The 16411-nt window shown below is 47.6% G+C and overlaps 1 protein-coding gene across 10 annotated transcripts in view; it reads right to left on the reverse strand.

Moving 5' to 3' along the window:
• The window catches only part of PRRC2B (proline rich coiled-coil 2B), a 51583-nt gene that overhangs the window by 18404 nt on the left and 16768 nt on the right, over positions 1-16411 (reverse strand). For all 10 annotated transcript variants that reach the window (XR_012590029.1, XR_012590028.1, XM_074608664.1 and 7 more), the window contains exons 5-16: positions 16314-16386; positions 11982-12125; positions 11078-11319; positions 10553-10674; positions 9958-10100; positions 9260-9350; positions 8655-8847; positions 7951-8266; positions 7127-7317; positions 4397-4604; positions 3432-3648; positions 720-2783 (exon numbers count right to left, since the gene is read on the reverse strand). Coding sequence is in view for 8 of the 10 variants with exons in the window: in XM_074608664.1 (XP_074464765.1) it covers positions 720-2783; positions 3432-3648; positions 4397-4604; positions 7127-7317; positions 7951-8266; positions 8655-8847; positions 9260-9350; positions 9958-10100; positions 10553-10674; positions 11078-11319; positions 11982-12125; positions 16314-16386 (4004 nt within the window). In the remaining 2 variants the exon portion in view is untranslated. The remainder of the gene's footprint in view (positions 1-719; positions 2784-3431; positions 3649-4396; positions 4605-7126; positions 7318-7950; positions 8267-8654; positions 8848-9259; positions 9351-9957; positions 10101-10552; positions 10675-11077; positions 11320-11981; positions 12126-16313; positions 16387-16411) is intronic.

The raw sequence follows: 16411 nt of genomic DNA on the forward strand, positions 1-16411 counted from the left end.
CTGTTGATCATCAGATTCTTCACAAGACACTTGCAAGGAAACACTTAAATCCCTGGTGTCACAGCTGTTTTAAAATACTCTGAGGAGGAACTCCTCCTACCAGGCTAGGAACACACAGCACTGCTTGCCGTCTATCACTGGTCTCCACTAAGGTCTAAGAAAATATTTGCTCAGGCAAAGCTAGGGCTGGCAATGTCACACACTGCACTCATGCCAGAAACACGCTACTAGGAATCCAGGATAGTGATGCTCAGTCTGCACAGCTCACAGCAACTCATCCCAGGAAAACCCAGCCCTCACTTCTGTGCGCTGCTACACTCCACTAGGGACCCATGATAGCAGTGGAAGGACACAACAGCTTTAGAGTAAACAAAGGAAATCCTGGTCCTTATCTTTCATGCCTCTAGTGAGAGGCAGTCAAGAGAGTAGAGAGTTGCCTTGGCACAAAACTTATGTCGACAAGAGCAGCACACGTCAAGCCCACAGTGTCTCAGCAACTTCCATAAACCTGAATTCCCAGCACTGAAGCAAAGGCATCACTTGTTTGTAAAACTGACAACGATGAAGCCCTTGGGTGTCATACGGCTGGATTAACAGTGCTGGAAGTCACCCGCACTACATAAAAAGAAACACAGCCAACAGCTCCTCACCCACAGCCCAGCCCTTCTGCAATCCTCCGATATCAGATGAGGTATCTGTACATCAGAATGCAACTCTACCTTTTGCTTTTAATCAGTGTCCCGTTCTGCTGGCTGTCGTATCTGGAAGCTGCTCCTACACCAGTCCTGACGGACTGCTCCACAAACCCTGTTGGCTCGGTCTTGCGGCTCTGCCTGTCAACAATCGGCCTTTGGCTTGAGAAGCTCCTCTTTGCTAGCTCCCTCTTCTCTCCCAGGCTTCCGTTCCCGAGGCCACTCTCTAGCTGGCCTTCGCTCTCTGCAACTCCATCTCGCCTCTCCCGCCGCTCGCTGAAGTCGCTGCTTTCAGATGCTGTCTCCCACTCCTCATTGGCGTGGTCGGATGAGTTCTGGTAGGACAGCTCAGGAGACCGTCTGCCCGAGATGCTGCTCTTCTCTGGGGTGGTCAGCTTGGGTCTTCCAGGCCACTGGCTGGGCAGCACGTTGGGGACTCCCTCCTCAGGGTTCCACTGGCCGACTGATTCCCTCTCTTGCCTGAGGCGCCTGAATCTTGGTGGTTTGTCCTGGCGGGGAGGACGCCTTCTCCTGAATGGCCTGTTTTCTATGTTCTCCTGATCCGCAGAGTAATCTTCCTGGAAAAAGTGCCTTTTGTCATCCAGATGGCTCTCATCAAAAACCCGGCTAGAGAAGGAATCCACGTGTTTATAAGAATCCTGAATGTACTCCCTGTCGGACTGTTGCCTGCTCCCAAAAGTGTCCGATGGAGAGGTGTGGCTGTACTCCTGCCACCCTGCTCCCCCACTCCTGCCTTGCCACTGGGTGGGCTCCTTACCCATGAAACCCCTTCGCCCATAGCCAGAGTTGCTCAGTCTTGGTGGCAGTGATCTCCCAAAAGCTCTCGGGGCCCTCATCTTAGGATCCAGACTAGTGTGATCATCTGAATAGATTTTGTTGGACCTCCAAGATTCTTTGAAGTCTCCCTTTTTCAAATCACTGTCCTCCCTGTCCAGCACAGAGCCTTCATTGCTGTTCTCTGATCCTCTCTGCCGGCGACGCTTGGGGAGCTCCTCGTATTCTGACCCTTCACTGTGTGTCTCACTTGCAATCCGGCGCCTTGGTTTGCCTCTGGGGAAGTCCTCTGCCTGGTTGAACTCCCGAAGCCCTCGCCCTCGGCTACTCCGCTGGTTGTTATAGACTCCCCGGCTGCCCACAACAGTGCCTCGGCCTCTGAAAGTAAACTCTCTGAAGCCTCTCCCTCGCCCACGCCCCTGACCTCTCCCACCAAAGGCTTGTTCCTCATCAATGAAGATCCAGTTGTTTCTTTTCGTGGGAGGTAGATCACCAGACTCTCTGCATAGCTTGTTCTCCCAGGTTCTTTCTGGCTTCTCTTCCTCCTCCTCTTCCTCCTCTTCCTCTTGAGATTTCTCAGCCTCTCGGGCAAGGCTGGCTTGGGAAGAACCTTTGTCATCCAGCAGATAGCGTGTGGAGTTCAGTAAGGCTGTAGAATCATCTGACTCATTTTCTACTTTCTGAACAGCCGCCTTCTCCTTCAGTGGGCGCGAGGTGTCCTCGCCCTCCAGTTTAACCTTCTCGATCTCCTTCTCCTTCTCTTCCACCTTGAGGGCTTTCAGAACTGGTTTTTTTATTGGGCCTGACCGCCGTGTCCTCCCCATTTGCTCCTGGTGCTGACCACTGGTGTTCCGGTTCTCAGGAGCCCACTCCGTTGTCTCTTCAGCCGGCTGTTTGGTATTGGCTCCTTCTTTCTTCCACGGGTCAGCATTGAATGACTGCTCATCCCTGGGCACTTCTTCAGCAACCTCTGCTGCAGTCTCTGCAGGTTTCTGATGGTGGCTGATATCCCAACCATTATATTCAGGCTTCTTCTCTGCTTGGATAAAATCAGGCTCCAGAGGTGAACACCTCAAGTTTGCATGGCGGTTGCCAGAAGTAGAAGTTTCCTGCACGGTCTCCTGATGCTGAAACAGGAGATCTTGGCCTATCCTCTGAGACGACAGGCAGCTGTCAAAGTCTGCTTGGGCCTTCTTGTCAAAAGCACTCAAGTACTCCTCCCCTCTCTCCTCAAAGAGATCTCGCTGGGTGCTCAGACCCTCTGGCCTTCCAGAAGAAGGAGAGTAACTGTCATTCCTGAGAAGGAAGGAAAAAACAAACAAAAGAAAGTCAGCTAACACAGAGGACAGCACAACTCCAAGGCCTCATGCTGGGCACAAGAGGTGGAAACAAATAAATAAACTGGAGTTTGTTCTAAATCATGAGGAATGAGCCTATAAATACCTGAATGCTGGGCAGATCTGCTGTGGCCCCAGGCCGTACTGCCTTCTTTGTCAAATCAATGGATGATAAAGAAAGCAGTTCCTATGATGGGCAGCAAACTTAAGAAATAAAGGGAGATTCAGCCTCCAACATATGTGGAGATCTGAAAACAAGGAACTGATTTCAGGAAGTCCCAAAAAATTAGGAGACAAACTAGAAAGTATCAGAATTTTTGACTCGTCGTTTTTTGTACCTACCCACGTAGGTGACAAGTGCCTCTCCTACCGAACAGGCTCCAAGCTGGTCAACCTTGACTGGCATCAGATAGAAAAACTCTGAATAGCTCAGTCCATAAGCACCTCCACAACTTAAACACTCAAGAGTGTTAAGGGTGCTACCAGATCAGTACTCGGCCTGTTCAGAGGTATCTTTCGGGTCAACTCTACACCTGCTTTTCAGTAGGAGATGACTTATGGCAGCACCTCCCATTGCAGCATGAGGACAGGGGAGTTCTGCACTCACCTGGCATGCAGCCCCTCCATGGTCATGTCAGCCTGTTTTTGATGTGACAGGGAGTACCCTTTGCTCTGCAGAGATGTGTAGCTCTCCTGGCCCCACACTGGCACAGGGTCCAAGGGAGCACTTTTCCTTTCCACCTGCCCTGCCTGACAGTTCTGATCTTCAGACCGACAACTGCTTCCTCCAATGGAGTCCTGCTGAATCATGGGCTTCATAATTCCTGGTCACAAAAGAATTCATATCATTAACACTAGGATCTCGCAGCCAAGAAGAATTAGCAACCTGCTGCTAGCTTGACCCCCCCTTCCTTCCAGGGCAGCAGGCAACTGCAGCCATGGAAACCTTTCTGGTAGAGGGGAGACTGTTTGGGAAATATACATCTGGGAAATACACCTGGAGTAATACAGAAGGTGACACAGCTTTCAGAGCCCAGCCTACACAGAACGCTACACACCATCACTGGCTTGGAAGCAAGCAGGTGTGTGAAAACGAACTACAAACTCAAGGGAAAGATTTATACATCCTGATGTTTATATTCACACCTCTGAAGATCAGAAACAAGGCAGGAAGGTGCTAGGAGCACACAGCTCAGGAACTACAGCATTTTTCCATCATGTTTCTTGAAGGGGGTCTATTAAGATTTCACATGATTACAGCAACCCCCAAACTGATCCTTCTCCTCCAAAGGGCAAAATCTGCTTTTACACCCAACTAAGGCTCCAAAGCTGTTAGGGAAGATCTCCCATTGCAGGGCAGGGCAGCAACAGGCAGGTGTCTTCCCTCCCAGCCTCCTTTGTTCCCTCACCAGCCCTCACTACAACTGACTCCTCCTCATCCCTAGAAAAGGTCAGTCACAGCCAGCCAAGATGCAAAGTCTGGACAGAGGTAAGATGGGTAAAGCACTGCAACTTTACAGACACGGACCAACCGAACAGCCACGGCAAAGGGAAACACTGAAAACACCTTACCTGAAGGGTGAAGGGCTGAAGGGTAGAAATCCACAGGGGCACGACTCTGGGCCATGCGAGGGTCCATATAAGAGGGCATCATCATCCATCGAGGATCAAAGCCAAGCATCTGGGGGTGCGGCGGGTAGAACGTCCGTTGGGGATGGGAATGGGATGGGGGAGGATAGACTTGCTGCTGCTGCCAGTGCTGCATCTTGTACAGCTGCTCCTGCAGGGAAGAGGGATGGGCCATTTGACACAAATGGTCACGGTGCCAGGAATGCCATTTGCAAACTGGCCAGCCGAAGGGGAACACATTCTATGTGTTAGAGGCTCAGAAACAGATCAGATGGGTGGGTAGAGTGGATAAGGGAAATTCGCCACCAACTGGGAACATGGCAGTTGTTCTTATCTCTAAATACCCAGAACAGCCAGAATAAGTTGCAGGCAGAAGTGCAGCCAGAATCTCACACCAGTATGGGCCACGCTACACGGCCATATGCAAGGGATCACCTTCAAGACTGGAGTTTGCATTTTCTCAACACTTCTATAAGATCCAGGACGGTTTTCCAGTCAAACAAATTTCCTAATTGGAACCAAATACTTTAGAAGATGTTCTTATTTGGAAGAAATGCAATTATAAGTTATTTAGTGCGCATATATTCGTTCTACTCCTGTTAGCTGAACAATTAGATAAGAACAGAGAGCTATTAATATTTTATAGTATTTTCTGCGCATCCTCTAGAGATGGGTGACACCCTCGCATTGTTTCCCATCTCCATGTGGCCAGTCCACCTTCCTTTAGCTGAAGACTGTCATGATGTTAATCTGATTTGACATTTAACTTTTGCCAAAGGTCCAAGAAGAACCTATATTTGAAGGGAACTTTGTGTATCAAAGAAAGCTTTCAAAAGGTAAACAGCTCCAATTAACATGAAATATGTCTATTTACCTGTCAAATTTTCCACCACATTTTCTTACTAAGCTTATAATGGTGTCAGATGCTGTAACTGTTTATAAAAAAAGACAATCCCCTACCGCAGACCAAGAGAGACACCCTTAAATCTGGGCCTGATGCATCATTATGGCAAGACAGAAACTCAGATAAATGCAAAGATTATATCAGAGTTATCTAGTGCTCCAGTACCTTGGAGAAAATATTTCATTAATGGTACCAACACTATTATTTTGTTATTTTCATGGAACCATTGCCACCAAAGCAGCAATACAAGTCACCCAAAATACAAACTGCCTCATACATACTAATGACACAGTGGATAAGAGAAATTAAAATGAAAATTTCATGTTCTTCCAGTAGCAATGACCTGCAGTATTATTAGCATGACAGCAAAGGCATCCAATTCTTTTTAGTTTAAGAGCATCTCTTTTAAAGAGTAACATTAGCAGCGTTTGCTGCTGTACATTTGAATCATGAAAATGTCAACTGCCCAGTAACAAGCACAGGGCAACATTCATAAAAGAGCAATTACTGAGCTTCCAAGCAAAAGCCAAATGTGAGCTCTTCACTAAGGTTTGCAGCATCGTTGATTATATCACATTTCAACTGGTTATTCTATGAAGAATGGCAATTAACTTTGCATTATCTCCAGCCTGAATATTCTGCCCTTTGGTTTGACTCTGCTGCCCTAAGGAGGCCCATTGCATCTAGAAGAAGAGCTGAACAGCGCATAGGGCATACAGCACTGTAAAGCTGAGCAAGATGCAAGACACATAAAGCAGTTCAGGCTGGTCTCTCAAAACCCCAGAAGAGAGTTTTCAATAAAACAAAAATGAAACAGTGAAGACCAAACATTTATGATGCAAAGAGAGTAATGATTTGGAAGAGCCTCACAGAGGAAAACGTGGCTAGGCAGAAGATAAGAGCAGATGTAGGAGACAACCACTCAACAAAGGCAGGAGGTGGAACGAGAAGGGTGCTGCTTCACAACCCTCACGTTCAGTCCAGAAGCAGAGTCCTACCACCTGCCAACCTAAGCATAGTTTGCCCCTGGCAAGCAAACAGCTGCCCGCACCTAACAGGGTAAGGGCACAGCAAGTGCAAAGTAAAATGGAAGCAGCTGGTCCCCAAAGGCTTTCCTTTCCCTTGGCCTGTATATTCATCTCCCTGTCACTGCAGCAGCGCTGAAGAACAGTGTCTCTCTCATCCTGTGCCAGGGAATCAGAACAGATGTTCACCAGGTTCAGTGCCAGCCAAAGGCATCAGAGACTTCACTAGATCAGGCCTACAGCAAGTACCAAGGTAGCCACAACTGCTGTCTTGACTTTGGACGTGGGAAGGAGAATATCCCCAGCTTCTCCTGCATACACACATTTGCAAAACAGAGCTCTGCTACAAACTACATAGTCCTAAGATTTCACATTATCAGGAGACACTCAGACAACTGTACAAGACAAGTCAACATTTCTGACAGCTGTGTCTATTTTTCTCCCAGGCAAGTGACAAACCTGGCCTGCCCACGCCTCTCCTCAGCCACAGAAAGCCCTAACCACAATAGCTCCAGCATCACAGGGTGGACGTAAAATTCATGAAACATATATAGAGCCCTTTTACACCTGTCAGACAGGATACACGTGTGATCAAATGTACTGAAAAAGGCCAGAGTAAAACCCCCATTTACGACCCCCCAGTCCAAAAACAGTTGGTCAGTGCTGATGGTGTTGAGAACCAAGCAAACACAACAGGTTGGTGGGGGTCCAAAGGAAGAGGGGTGGGAATGTCACACCTATTACCTGCTGCTGTTGCTGCTGCTGCCTCTGGAATCGTGGGGGAAGAGACTTCTGGTATTTGTTGAATTCCTGTGCCGGAGAGGGAGCTTCTCTGAGCTCCTCCTCACTGCTGCTTTGGGCTGCTGCTGCTGGGGCAGGAGTCTCCTCTTCCAGATAGCCAACAGAGACATCCTGTGTGTGAAACTCAGGGGTTGCTGCAGAGAAGAAAATAAGCCTTGATGAGCCCTGCTCATGACAGGGCTTGTGCATGCACCACCACACCACAACATACCCAGGCGTGGGCATGTCCTGACTGCGTTACGTGGTTAACTTTATTATAATCATATATAGTATCCCACATACAATCTCCCTGATTTGCCTTGACAGCTGTAGAGGGCTTTGTCCACCTTGTTTTAGTGGTAAGTTCCGAGATTCCCCCTCTGCCATCAGCCTTGTGCTTAAGCACTGGGGAAAAAAGTCCATTTCCCCTGTTACTCCTTAAACCTACTAGCACTTACTGGTAACTGATATTCTGATCTGTGGCCCATAAGCACTTTCTTAATATCATGAAAAGATCAAGAGACCTGTTCCAACAAGATCTCTGCCAGCACAACTGACTAAGCATGTAACATGGTTACATTTGTTTTAGTAGGATTTTTTTTTTGAATGAACCTTTATCACCAATCCAAAATACTCTGCAGAATATGTGAAGCAGCTGATCTCTCAAGTGCAACTGAAGTACCCTCTGAACGCTCCCTCCCAGGAATTCCCCCACACTTCCAGTAAGAGATCAGCACAATAACAAAAAAAGCAGCTTTTACAAGGCGAAGCAAGCAATGTTTCTGTACCTCTACGGAAGGCATGACCATTCTCCTGCACAGCATTTTTCTCTGTGCTTGGGGGTCGCACATCTTCATTCTCTGTGTGTTTCTGGGTCTCGCTGGTTTTCTGAGCCAGTTTGCATTTCTGATCAAGTTGCTTCAGCTTTGCAGCGCAGGCTGCCAGACGCTCCTCCCTGGCTCGCCGCTCTTCCTCTTCCCGTCGCCTCCTGGCTCTCTCGACAGCCTCTGAGATCTCAGAGTGCACAAACTTCTGTCTCAGTGGCACCTTTTCTTCTTTATCCTCAAGGGACTGCTGCCTGAGAATACTTCCCAGGGTGGGCTTCTGCCAAAGGAAAAAAACATTCCTCAATAAGTATGACCCAAACATCTCCTGTACCTTGAACTTTGCATCCCACGACGAGAAAATCCCCTCCTGACTCCCTCCCCTCTATCCTCACGCACACAAATCCCCCTTTTGGTGGGGAGTTATTGCTATCTGATTCAATAACTCTATTTTCTCACTGTCTGACAATCCCACTGCTCTGGACCAGATTCAATTTCTTTTCTCTAGTGGGAGTGCTATGCAGATGGATTTCTCTCTGGCTGGGTATAAACAAAGAATTGAGAAATTCATCAGCATCCCGTTTTCAATAATATGTCAAACTGGCCTCTTGGGGACAGTGATTCATTGCATCCAGCAGCACAAGCCCACTCACATGAGTTCGGCCTACCTGGTATTCAGATGTTGAGCTCCAGCCATTCAGCTTCCTCGGTGGCTGCTGTGAATCCTGCACCTTCCGGACTGATCGGGACAAGCCCACAGAGTCGCCCCAATTCTTTCCTTCCTCCACGGTGTGTTTGACATCTGCACTGTCTGCAGAGCTCAGGGACAACTGTCGCTGCCTTCTGGGATCCCAGCTGTTCCTGTCATATAAACAGCTTTGCTATTACATTTGCTACTTGACTCAAAAGGCACTTGCAGTCTTATCAAGTCACAAAGGCAACTGACTATAACAGAAAGATCGAAAAAACAGACACCAGAACAAGCAATGCACTATTCCTCTCAAAGTGCTTAAGGATTAACACCACTATTGTGCAGCAGGATAAAGGTAAGACACAGAAAGAGGAGGAGGAAAAAAGCCCAGCATCCTGACACTCATCTTCAAGACCCATGCACACCCTTGAGGCCCACTCAAACAAAGGTCAGTGGAATCAATAAAGTCACAGTATGAATCAGGGGGATCAAACCTCAACCTTTAGAGCAAGTTTTAAAAAGATCATGGTACCATTTACTTTTACTGAAACAACTGTAGGTGTGAATACAGATGCTTCTTACCACTTCTGTCGTCCATCTTTAAGAGTTTCTTCCTCTTCCTCATCTTCACTAAACTTCAGTTTCTCAGAGTAATCCACTTCATCATGAATGCCTACAAAGGCAGGATTGGAGAAGGGATATATGAGAGGAAAGAAACAGGTCCCTTGTCCTGTTAAAGCTTATGCCCTCTCTGCCATTAAACCAAAGAATGCACAGGCTTGGCATAAACTACTTAGAAAGCCAGACTTCCGGCACAGCTACTGGAAATGATGCAAGTAGTGTGGATCCACAATGCTGAACAGCTGGGCTGGTCCCAGAAGAGGAACAGCAACCAATCTGGGAATGGGGGCTGCAAATGAGGAGACAGTCACAAAGCTAGACTGTGTAATTGAATACTGAACCCACGACTCAAGGGTGGGACTAACTCTCTGTCCCAGCAGCCATACTGCTATCCTCCTGCTGTTTGGTGTTTTCAGCTTTTAGGAGTCTTCAGATCCAGTTCCTTGAGCATAGCGTGATGGAAGGATCAGAAGGATCCATTGTGTCATCATTTACACCAACAGCAATTTCACAACTAGACAGACCACTCTTTGCTGCTTCTCCTCCCTTTGAAACAGAGCCACCAGAATATCCTGGCTATTTCATGCTTCAGGGAGGAGTAATTACTTTGCTTCACCTCCTAAGTTCTTGCCTGAAGGTAGAGAAGAGAAGCGCTTTACCTGCCCACCCGTCATCTGCATCAGTGTCTAGTTCATCCAGCCCCTTTAGGTTCTCTGCATTGATAATGGTGGGCCGAGGTGCTCTCTCTATTTGCTGCCGAAGTGGACGTGTTGGGCGAGACAGGTTAAGCCTGTTCTCTTTTCTATAGGGAAATACAAAGAAATGGTTAGAAACAGTAAACAGTAAAGAAAAGAACGTAGAGCTGGGTTTGTAACAGTGAAATCAGTCCTTTTCTACCATGCATTTGTATACAAGGGCTCGAAGTTTCTCTCCCTGTCCAGCGAAGTTTCTTTCCCTTGTGTACCTGGTACCTGCTGCCTAGGGCTTACAGATCAAAGCTGCGACCCTTCAAGTCCAGGATCACTACTTCTCATGTCTACCTGCTCTTCAGACACACAGTGCTTACAGTCCTGCAACATTTCAAATGCTGCTGGAGTTAGAGCACTGCTTCTTCGGGTAAAACTCAAGTTTCCTCTGTGGCTGCCTGCAGCTTCACCTATGCCACTGGATCCTTGGCCCAAATTCTTGCATAGCTTAAGGTTCATGTCACACCCTGAACCTGCCTCTCAATTGAGACAGTCACAGCAGCCTTACCCATCCTGGTCATTCATCTGGTATTGTCTGAAAGGTACCCGGGGCTCAAGCCGAAGCTGAGGAAGGGGGAAAGACCCTCGGTCCAGCGATGCAGGGGTCTCAGATGGCTGTTGTGGACACATCTGGAACAAGGCAAAGCAGAATAGTCTGTTTTTTCTCCTTGATACAGGAAGGCTTACCCAGATAAGGTTATACATGAGCACAGTAGCTGCATCCGTGCAAAGGGAAAACAAACATTTCATGTCTGGCTGCCCAACAGGCCACATGCTAATGGCTACCCTTCTCCAGCTCTAGAAGGAAAGCATCAACTTCTCCTTGGGCTGAGCAAGGCTCTGCTACGCTATTCTAGCACAAAAGGGTAAATGCACAACAGGAGAAACTAAAAATAGATCAAGAGAAGGATCCCTGAGCAAGCCCTGGGAACCAATTCAGAGTCCAGGAAACAGCTTTCTGAGATGACTTCAACACACGCATGTACTACAAGAACCAAGGACATCACGCAGCTGTGGGGAAAGGGCAACTTACAAAAGCAGGTAGCATGTCATGGTATGTAGGTGGTTGGTAGACATTTCCCATGAACTGTGAAGCCCCTTTGCGGACAGGCTGAGCTGGGCGGAGAGATGGCTCCTTCGGATCACTGGCACTCACTGAGGAGGGGGCTCCATCTCCCGTGCTAGAGGTCTTGCTGCCCAGCTCAGCAGGGGAGGCGGTCAGAGATGTGGCAGAGGTTATGTTCCTCCCACCGCCCTCCCTCCAGCTGGTGACATCTGGAAAGGAGGTTAATAATTATGTTACATTTGTAAATACAGACAAGTCACTCTGCCAAAAAGTCTCAAAGCTCAAATACTCTGGTCAATCCCTAATTACACTGAGCATTTAGAAAAACATCAGGGACCAAGAAAAGTTTCCAAAAGCGTTTATTTTCCTAAGAGACTAGCAGCATCAGCCATTACTAAGTAATTGCCGCACCAGTGGTATCCTTATTTGTCAATAAGCCTAAATTCCAACCAACTCTGCTCCCCATCTCCACCATCCTAACCCTGCAGAATTAAGGCCAATTAGATCATGCACAAATACTCAAAGAGAAGCCAGGGTACGCCACCCACTCATTTTACTTGTGACTCTCCCTTCGCCCAGGGGAAAGCGGCCTGCTTTGCAACACCACACAGCAATTTTTATGAAACAACGTAGTAGATGACAGTCCATACTTGGCTGTCTGGACCACAGAACTCAGGCAGTGAGCATCAGCACACATGAGAACCTGTGATCATTTGCTAAGCAGCTTGACACATGTGAGCCCATAAAAAGATAAAAGGAAATGTAGGGATGGAATATCTGATCCTACCGCGAACTGGCATTCCACTGCCCAACAGACAGTCTATGGGGTTATGAGCTGGGGTAAGGCAGAAAGACACAATCCTTAACTTACTCTGGGGGCGGAGGCTTGGTCCTGGCCCATACGACGGATCTAAGGCGCCCTTTTCTTTGCCAACCTTGTCCTGCTCGCCAGCTGCTTTCAGCGTCGGAAATTCCTCGGGAGAGAAGGATAACAGTCGGCTTGAGGCCCTTGAACCTGTCAGACAAATAAGTGTGGGACTAAGAGAGGATCCTTCCACTCTTTCAATTCCCTTATGAGATCAGCCTGAGATCAGGAAACAGGTTTCCTGAGAATCTGGGCCTCCAGGATATTTAAACCCAAATTACTATCGTACCAGCACCTCAGCTCACAACCAAAATGCTCTCAGACACTGTCACCAACACGACAACACACGTCCTCACCCAGCACTCCCACACTCTTAACTTGGGATCTTCATTTAAATTCTCATGTTCAATGAAGTCAGAGTGAACTTTCTCAGTTTCCAATTATTTTTGTAAAGTACAAGATTCAGACTGAGGCAGAGATATTCATTCTGCAAGATCTCTTAATAGATGATACGCTGTTATCAAGTATTTGACATTTCTATTCAGACTCTTTCTGCTCAGATCTCTGGGGAAGTCCATTGTTGATATTTCTGGCAATATACTCAGTAAAAGACCACAGATAAGGACCAAATGCTATACGCTCTCCTCCCTGCTGCATTATTTTTAAGATGCAGATTACTGGCCAGATCAGGCCAGGTTCATTTCTTGTCATTGGCAAATTGTCTTGCTGAATCATCAGCCACCCCAGAATGACAGCTCTCTGTCCATTCTAAAGATCTGCCAGTGACTGCAAAACAAAAAACACCAATTCTCCTAAATCCACTGGCAAGATAACACTGAGTAAGAGGAAACTGTCACCACTATTGCACTACTAAACATTTAAAAAATTGATTTTCTGAGAACTGTTTCTTGGTGTTACTTGGCTAACGCTCTTTTTAAAATGGGCATTTCAAAATTACCACGCTGGAAGTATCAGCAATGAGTACTGAGGACCTGACAAAAGAATCTCATCTATCTTTATCCTTCCCTGCCCTAAAAAGTCAAGAAGGATTGCCTTCTTTAAGTCATTTTCACTTTCTGGAACTTGCACACTGCACAAGATCTTCCATCTGAAGATTTCCAGAGAAGACACTGCAACTGCTGCACGTAACATCTTCAAACATTTTGGACAGATGAGAATACACAAGAAGGACATTTCTCAAATACACCACAGAACATCTGAGATGTGCTGAGAGTTCTGATTTTTACTGCATTATTCTACTGAACTAGAATGGCAATGAGAATATTAAAAACACTTAAGTGTCTTTTGGGGAGACCTCCACCTCCCAGGTAAGGCTGCACAATATAACGACTGTTAACGTGCACACATTCAGAGTCTGCACTCTAACCCCAGGCAGCATCACACTGATAGAAGCTTGGTGCATCTTTTTATTTCCTCCAAGTGCCCCTTATACATAAGACGCAGGCATGGAGCACTTCACACTTAATTTACTAGACCATATTTTTTCAGGATACGGCCTCCAAAAAGATTTTACAGCAGTTAATACCTAAAAGAGAGCAAAAAGCAGAAGAATTCCCTCTTCATCGATAATATCAGAGTCTGCAGTATTATCTCAGAAGGAAAAGCAATTGTTCAATGTCACTGGAGAAGAGGTGCGAGGATGGAATGGCCTAAGAAGTTGTTTCAGCCACATTTCTGATGCTTCTGTGTTTCAATTACCTTCTAATTAAGCTGCGCTTAGCCACATATGCAACTCTTTTCTTGGGTTGAGAACTCTATATTGATAAGTGTGACCTAGAATGAGTTTTCAAAAAATCTTTAAGAACATTGTTAGATGATCAGATTTCAAAACAGGAGGTCCACACAGCGACAGTCTCAAAAAAGTACCTATTAACCAAACAAGACAGTTTTTGTGCTGGCCACCAACCTCAGGCAAGCACAAGTCCCCGCTTTAACATTTAGCCTTTTAGAAACACCCCCTCATTAAGGGACTCATTTAATTTAGGATAAGCTTGTCCCCTCCGTTTCTGCAATCTGCACCTGTCTCAATTCTTTCAAGCCTCTCTGCAATTTCACTTGACAACTGAATGGTTCCAGGTCTGTTCACATTAAAGTATTCTCACTACGGTTTTAATGGTAGTACTCAGTGCAGCTGGAAGCCACCTCCTGTGTAGGAATGAATGCATCTGAAGACAACTAAACTCCCAATTTACATTAACACTGCTTTGGGATCCTTAGTCAAGCAGAAGCCATTAGTAGCACAGTTACTCAGGGAGACTTAATAAAAAGGCCTCAGCCAAGGTGTAACCGAGTGCATCCTGCAACAGCTTCCCACTGACACCATAATACCCTTGGACCAAGGATGCTGTGTACAGCCTCCCTGAGGTATTATCATTACAGCCTCACTTTTGACCACCTAATTAGGTGCAGCTCCCCACGCTACTAGCCGTGGAGATGCCTACATTTCCAGCCTCCAATGTCATAGAATCATAGAGTCTTCATGGTTGGAAAGGACCTTTGAGATCATCGAGTCCAACCAAACAACCTACAATCTCTGCCACTAGAGCATGCCCTGAAGTGCCACATCTAGACGTTTCTTAAACACCTCTAGGGATGGTGACTCAACCACCTCCCTGGGCAGGCTGTTCCAGTGCCTGACCACTCTTTCAGTAAAGTAATTCCTCCTAATATCTAACCTAAACCTCCCTGCCGCAACTCCAGACCATTTCCTCTAGTCCTGTCATTATTTACTTGGGAGAAGAGGCCAACACCCACCTCTCCACACCCTCCTTTCAGGTAGTTGTGGAGGGCAATGAGGTCTCCCCTCAGCCTCCTCTTCTGCAAGCTAAACATGCCCAGCTCCCTCAGCCTCTCCTCATATGCCCTGGTCTCTAGACCCCTCACCAGCCTGGTCGCTCTCCTCTGGACACGCTCCAGCACCTCAATGTCCCTCTTGTACAGCGGGGCCCAGAACTGAACACAGCACTCGAGGTGAGGCCTCACCAGTGCCCAGTACAGAGGCACCATCACTTCCCTGCTCCTGCTGGCCACGCTATTCCTGATACAAGCCAGAATGCTGTTGGCCTTCTTGGCCACCTGGGCACACTGCTGGCTCATGTTAAGCTGGCCATCCACCGGCACCCCCAGGTCCTTTTCTGCCGGGCAGCTTTCCAGCCACTCTTCCCCAAGCCTGTAGCGTTGCTTGGGGTTGTTGTGACCGAAATGCAGGACCTGGCACTTGGCCTTATTAAACCTCATACAGTTGGCCTTGGCCCATCGATCCAGCCTGTCCAGGTCCCTCTGTAGAGCCTTCCTACCCCCAAGCAGATCAACACTCCCACCGAGCTTGGTGTCATCTGCAAACTGACTGAGGGTGCACTCAATCCCCTCATCCAGATCATTGATAAAGATATTAAACAAAACCGGCCCCAAAACTGAGCCCTGAGGGACACCACTGGTGACCGGCCGCCAAGAGGATTTCACCCCATTGATCACAACTCTCTGGGCACGGCCATCCAGCCAGTTTTTAACCCGCGAAGAGTACACTTGTCTATGCCATGATTTGCCAGCTTCTCCAGGAGAATGCTGCAGGGGACGGTGTCAAAGCCCTTCCCAAAGTCCAGACAGACGACGTCCACAGCCTTCCCTGCGTCCAGAAGGTGGGTGACATGGTCATAGAAAGAGATCACGTTGGTTAAGCACAGCCTCCCTTTCCTAAACCCATGCTGGCTGGCCGTGATCCCTTGGCTGCCCTGCACTTGCCGTGAGAGCTCACTCAAGATGATCTTCTCCGTGATCTTTCCTGGTACTGAGGTCAGGCTGACAGGCCTGTAGTTCCCCAGATCCTCCTTCCGACCCTTCTTGTAGATGGGCGTCACATTAGTGACCCTCCAGTCATCATGTCCTCTCTTCTCTTGTCCTAAACCAATCCCTCCCCTCTCCCACTGTCTTCTGCACACTGCTCTGGTCTGATGGAGGATTGTTAGGAGGGGACAAATGTTTTCCTTCTCTTTCAAAACCTTCACCTCCCAGAACTCCCTGCTGCTTCACAAGCGCATGAAACATTCTGGTTCAAGATGGTGACGGGACACATTCTGTTCAAGCTGTGTCCTGCACTGGCCAACCTGAACAGATGCAGTTGCACCATTCCAGCCAACACACTACGCAGATAAAAAAAAAAGAATCATATGGCCTCACTGCACTGTAACAAAGACAGCTGTGTCCCATTCCGCACCAGTCTAGACAGGGAGGGCAGGAAGAAATGCAGGCGATCTCACCTCATGCCTGTCTGGGAGAAGCAGGCACATACCCAGCTCCATTTCTGTTGGTCATACTCACCACCTTCTTGTCCTGCTGGCTTTCCATTCAGCTGTGCCCATGACTTTGGTCCACCTGGCACTGAATTTGTACTCTGAAAACAAAACAAAACCAAAACC

Source organism: Larus michahellis, chromosome 15 (assembly GCF_964199755.1).
Source record: "Larus michahellis chromosome 15, bLarMic1.1, whole genome shotgun sequence".
Classification (NCBI taxonomy): Eukaryota; Metazoa; Chordata; class Aves; order Charadriiformes; family Laridae; genus Larus; species Larus michahellis.